The sequence below is a fragment of the Nerophis lumbriciformis genome, linkage group LG01 (assembly GCF_033978685.3).
Source record: "Nerophis lumbriciformis linkage group LG01, RoL_Nlum_v2.1, whole genome shotgun sequence".
NCBI classification, from domain to species: domain Eukaryota; kingdom Metazoa; phylum Chordata; class Actinopteri; order Syngnathiformes; family Syngnathidae; genus Nerophis; species Nerophis lumbriciformis.
In genome coordinates, this window is record NC_084548.2 from 69351282 (window position 1) to 69357500 (window position 6219).

General features: G+C 30.1%; 1 protein-coding gene and 1 long non-coding RNA gene across 3 annotated transcripts in view; one reads left to right on the forward strand and one right to left on the reverse strand.

Annotated features, from left to right (window-relative positions):
* Window positions 1–6219, reverse strand: part of syt6a (synaptotagmin VIa) — a 188316-nt gene that overhangs the window by 106410 nt on the left and 75687 nt on the right. Inside the window, exon 1 of one of the 2 annotated variants that reach the window (XM_061925059.2) lies at window positions 34–833. The exons of the other annotated variant lie outside the window; for it this stretch is intronic. Coding sequence (XP_061781043.1) covers window positions 34–361 — 328 coding nt within the window. The 5' untranslated portion in view covers window positions 362–833. Of the gene's footprint in view, window positions 1–33; window positions 834–6219 lie in introns of those variants that run through there. 2 annotated transcript variants of the gene reach the window in all.
* Window positions 1–6219, forward strand: part of LOC133572251 (uncharacterized) — a 107494-nt gene that overhangs the window by 94263 nt on the left and 7012 nt on the right. The gene's annotated exons all lie outside the window — the stretch shown is intronic.

Consider the following 6219-nt stretch of genomic DNA (forward strand, 5'->3'; position numbering starts at 1 on the left):
GCAATGCAAGAACACACAACGTGCCGTACTCACCCGTTAAAGTCACTTTTCCTCTCTGGTTAACCTCGCTCACTTCTCCTCCCTCGGCTTCTCCCCCCACCCCTCTCTCTCTCTCTCTCTCTCTCTCTCTCTCTCTCTCTCTCTTACTCCCGTGCCACCACCCAGGATGCTCCTTTTGGTTGCTATGGCGGCAGGGATGCTGCGGCGCATAATGTCCAACAGGGGTGCGAGATGAGGGTGATGGGGTTAGAGCTTTGAGACTGGCTGGGGGGGAGAAGAAGAAAAAAACGCACACAAAAAAAAGAGGACAATGCACCAAAGCAGTCGCAGGTTCGAGCTGCATGAATATCAATGAAGTCATGAATGTCAGCGCAGGCGCCTTTCATGCAAAGACTTGTTTCTTTACTCCAAATGGATGAAAAAGCACCTCTTTGTCATGGGAAAATCCTCTCTGTCAAGATGGTTTCAAACAAACTAAAGTCGTTTGGGGAAAAGGGGAATAATAAAGAAAGAAAGAAAGAAAGAAAAAGAGTTGTCCGAAAAGGAGAAGGAAGAAGCAACGACGCCCCACAACATGTTTACATAATTCTTCATACATAATGACCTCCGCGCTGCGTTGTTGTAGCACTTTAGCATCCTCTGCACTGTGCTGTTGTAGCACTTTAGCATCCTCTGCACTGCATTGTTGTAGAACTTGGGAATCCTCTGTACTGCGTTGTTGTCGCACTTTAGCATCCTCTGTACTGCGTTGTTGTAGCACTTTAGCATCCTCTGCACTGCATTGTTGTAGCTCTTTAGCATCCTCTGTACTGCATTGTTGTCGCACTTTAGCATCCTCTGCACTGCGTTGTTGTCGCACTTGAGAATATTCTGCACTGTGCTGTTGTAGCACTTTAGCATTCTTTGCACTGCGTTGTTGTCGCACTTGAGAATATTCTGCACTGTGCTGTTGTAGCACTTTAGCATTCTATGCACTGCGCTGTTGTAGCACTTCAGCATCCTCTGCACTGCGCTGTTGTAACTGTTACTTTTTTCTTCTTTCTTTTTTTTTCTTTGATATTTTAGTTTTATTTAATTTTATTTTCTCAAATGTATTTCGTTTTTTCTCTTTCTTTTTTTTCGATATTTTAATTTTATAAAATTGTATTTATTTTAATTTTATTTTTAAATTTCTTTGTTTTTTTCTTCTTTCTTTTTTGGTCAATATTTTAATTTGATTTAATTTTTTTAAATTGTTTTCTTTTTTTTCTTTCGCCACTGAGTAAGATGGAATAAACAACAATTGTTCTACTTGCCGTAACCTTCTTTTGTTTTTTCTTCTTTCTTTTTTTTTCTTAGATATTTTGATTTTTTTAACTTTATTTATTTATTCTTTTTTTTTTTTAATTTCTTTCGTTTTTCCTCTTTCTTTTTTTTTCTCAATATTTTAATTTTATAAAATTGTATTTATTTTTATTTTATTTTTTTGAATTTCTTTAGTTTTTTCTTCTTTCTTTTTTTTGTCAATATTTTAATTTTATTTAATTTAATTTTTTTTATTTTTTTTTATTTCTTTCGCCACTGTGTAAGATGGAATAAACAACAATTGTTCTAATTCTCGTAACCTTCTTTCGTTTTTTCTTCATTCTTTTTTTTCTTCAAAATTGTAATTTTATTTAATTTTATTTTTTAATTTTAATTTTTTTCATTTCTTTCGTTTTTCCTCTTTCTTTTTTTTCGATATTTAAATTTCATTAAAAAAATGTTTTTTTTAATTTTATTTTTAAATTTCTTTCGGTTTTTTTTCTTTCTTTTTTTTCTTCGATATTTTAATTTTATTTAATTTTATTTATTTAGTTATTTTTTTAATTTCTTTCGTTTTTCCTCTTTCTTTTTTTTTCTCGATATTTTAATTTTATAAAATTTAATTTTTTACGTTTTTTTTAATTTCTTTGTTTTTTTCTTCTTTTTTTGTCAATATTTTAATTTAATTTAATTTAATTTAATTTTTTTTATTTCTTTCGTTTTTTTCCTAAGAAACGCACATCATCAACATGTCCACGCGAACAAGGGGAGTCTGAAAAACACATATTTGTTTTTTTGTGCAGTTTCAAAAGTGTCTATGTCTACGCACAAACACACACACACACACACACACCTGCTGGCATGCACATATTGTCCAATCAGAAGCCTGGAAAAAGCATTATTTTGATATATAATATATATATATATTTGACATGTCATTGTACGTCTAGAACAAACGTACAATGACATGTACATTATCTTTCAAACCAGCCTGCACGTACACACAGAGCCCTGGGAACGTTATACATCTCTTTTTTTACTGTTTAAAATGTGCATGCAGGAACCCAACTCTCGTGGAATTACAAGATGTTTAATCAGCAACATGGTGATATATTACACGTGCAGAGAAGTGTACATTACTTCTACAACCAGCACGCACTAACGAGCCAAGGAAACCATTTCGTGCAAAACTCTCAAGGAATTATAAAGCAATTAATCATGGATATAGTGATATAGTACATATGTAATGAAGTGTGCGTCAGTACACACTACAAGGTGGGCGCTACCGTATTTTTCCGGACTATAAGGCCGTTTGTTTTTTTTTAAACTCCACAGTGCTCCTTATAACCCGGTAATTCTGGTTGTGCTTACCGACCTCGAAGCTATTTTATTTGGTACATGGTGTAATGATAAGTGTGACCAGTAGATGGCAGTCACACATAAGAGATACGTGTAGACTGCAATACGACTAAAATTATCATTATTACTATTAGGGGGGCTCCAAAAAATCAACTCACATCCGTATTGTGATTCTACGGAGCCCCTAAAGGGACATGGGGGAAATGTTTTTTTTTTCTAATTTTTTTTTTTTTTTTTTTTTTTAGACATGTATCTCATGCACACGAGAAACTATCTCGTGCGCACGAGAAACTTTTTATAAAGTTATAAAAAAAATAAAAAATTATATATATATATATATATATATATATTTATTTTATTTTTTATTTTTTATCTCATGCACACGAGAAACTATCTCGTGCGCACGAGAAACTTTTTATAAAGTTATAAAAAAAAATAAAAAAAATTTATATATATATATATATATATATACATATATATATATATATATATGTATGTGTGGGGAAAAAAATCACAAGACTACTTCATCTCTACAGGCCTGTTTCATGAGGGGTTCCCTCAATCATCAGGAGATTTTCTCCTGATGATTGAGGGAACCCCTCAGGCTTGTTTCATGAGGGGTTCCCTCAATCATCAGGAGATTTTCTCCTGATGATTGAGGGAACCCCTCATGAAACAGGCCTTGTAGAGATGAAGTAGTCTTGTGATTTTTTTCCCCACACATACATATATTGCGCTCTACTACGGTATCGAGCACTATTTTTTGGATAACCTTATTAAGACATATATATATATATATATATATATATGTATATATATATTTATATATATATTTTTTTTTTAAATTTATTTATTTTATTTTTTTTTTATCTCATGCACACGAGAAACTATCTCGTGCGCACGAGAAACTTTTTATAAAGTTATAAAAAAAATAAAAAAAATGTATATATACCTGTATATATATATATATATATATATATATATATATATATATATATATATATATATACAGTATATATATTTTTTTTAGACATGTATCTCGTGCGCACGAGATACATGTCTAAAAAAAATATATATACTCTTTTTTTTATTTTTTTTTATAACTTTATAAAAAGTTTCTCGTGCGCACGAGAAACTTTTTATAAAAAAAATTACAAATTAAAAATATAAAAAAATATATACATTTTTTTATAACTTTATAAAACGTTTCGCGTGCGCACAAGAAAGTTTGTCATGCGCACGAGATAGTTTCTCGTGCGCACGAGATACATGTCTAAAAAAAATTTGAAATAAATAAAAATTATTTTAAAAAAAAAATTCCCCCATGTCCCTTTAGGGGCTCCGTATGATTCTTATTTATACCAACTCATCATTTTTAGGAATGGCTAAAAAAAAACAACAACAAAAAAACTTTTTAGCTCATCGCCGCGCTCACTCGTTGCGAGTGTCGTATATAAGTATGCGTTTATTAGGTATCTGTGTATGTGTGGACACGGCCTGAAATTGCACTTTTAACACGTGTGCATTGGTAAAATAGTGTAAAGAAAATACTTTCCGCTGTCCGCCGTGGCACAGATAATGGTACCCACGCACCACCGCTCTCATGTTCACTCTATTGCAGTGTGGAAACTATGTTCGTGAGTTTAAAGCTCCGGGCACTCCACGCGGTCCGCATTTGATCAATTTGTACGAGTGACACGATTAGTTGAGACAACGGAATATAAATTGAAGCCTTTTTCAAAAAAATAATCCTTTAATTATTGCATCTCTAGTTATTGCATTAATCATGTATGAGCGCAGATTAGTCACACAATTCATTTTGTGCGCACATGGTCCAACACATGATGGTTACCTGAAAGGTGCTGGTTGATACGCCAGTGCAAAAATGATTTAAAATCATTTTTAAACAAATAAATGACATTTAAATGTTTGACTTTTTGTGTCAAAATATTAGACATTTAATTTTAAATCATACAAGCAGGTATGAAACTGATTAATTATAATTGATTCCCCGGTGCTCTCATGATACATGCTTCTGACTTTCAAGGCAGGGGGACTTGGGTTCGATTCCCGGTCAGAAAGGGCATCTGCCATAACAACTAAGCCAAAGATTCATGCGATTGACTCGCTGTGGTGATCCGTGACAGGAAATAACTGAAAGTGGACAACAACAAAACTGTGACGAATCTGAAGAATAAATATATGTATATACTGTTTATATATATATATATATATGTGTATATATATATATATATATATATATATATATATATATATATATATATATATATATATATATATATATATATATATATATATAGGTATGTATGTATGTATGTGTATATATATATATATATATATATATATATATATATATATATATATATATATATATATATATAGGTATGTATGTACAGTATGTATGTATGTATGTGTATATATATATATATATATGAATGTATGTATATATAACCGAGGGTACTGTGGTTCAGCCGTTAAAAAGTGCTCAATACGGGGGTAGAGCAGAATATTGCATATTTGGTATTGTATATATAAATATATATATATATGCATATATATATATATATATATATATATATATATATATATACATATCCGTTAGGTCAGGAAAAAACACGGAGGCTATTTCATCCCCACAAGCCTGTTTCGCAGGTTTCCCTGCTTTTCAGGGGATTTTTATTCAACTGTATTCAATAAAATCCCCTGAAGAGCAGGGAAACCTGCGAAACAGGCTTGTAGGAATGAAATAGCCTCCGTGTTTTTTCCTGACCTAACGGATATATATATATATATATATATATATATATATGTATATATATATATATATATATATATATATATATATATATATATAAATATATATATATATATATATATACATATATATATATATATTTATATATATATGTATATATATATATATATATATACATATATATATATAAATATATATACATATATATATACATATATATAAATATATATGTATGTATATATATATATATATATACTGTATATATATACATATATATATACATATATATATATACTTGTATATATATATAAATATATATATATATACACATATATATATATACATATACATATATATACTGTATATATAATGTATATATATATATATAATGTGTATATATTTATATATATATATGTATATATATATATTAATACTTTTATATAATCAATTATATATAATCAACTAAAAAGTAAAAGAACTCAACACTGTCATGTGAAAAAGTAAATAAGTGTGTTTGTTTGAACAAGTGGTTCAACTAAGGAAGAGTAAATGCAGATGTAAATGGTGCACTATGTCAAGTTGTTTATGGGTGTGTTCACTTTATTATCCTAATGTACTGTACATCCGTACCTCGTTACTGCAGAGACTTTCAAAATGTGCCCCTAACTCTTACTGTAGTTACTGTCAGCAAGTTTGAAGCAAATCATTGACTTGCAGTTCAGTAAATCATTTAAAATAAAACATTCTGACTACCAAAGTGCATTTGTATGCAAATATTTGGGTATGTTATTAAACAAATG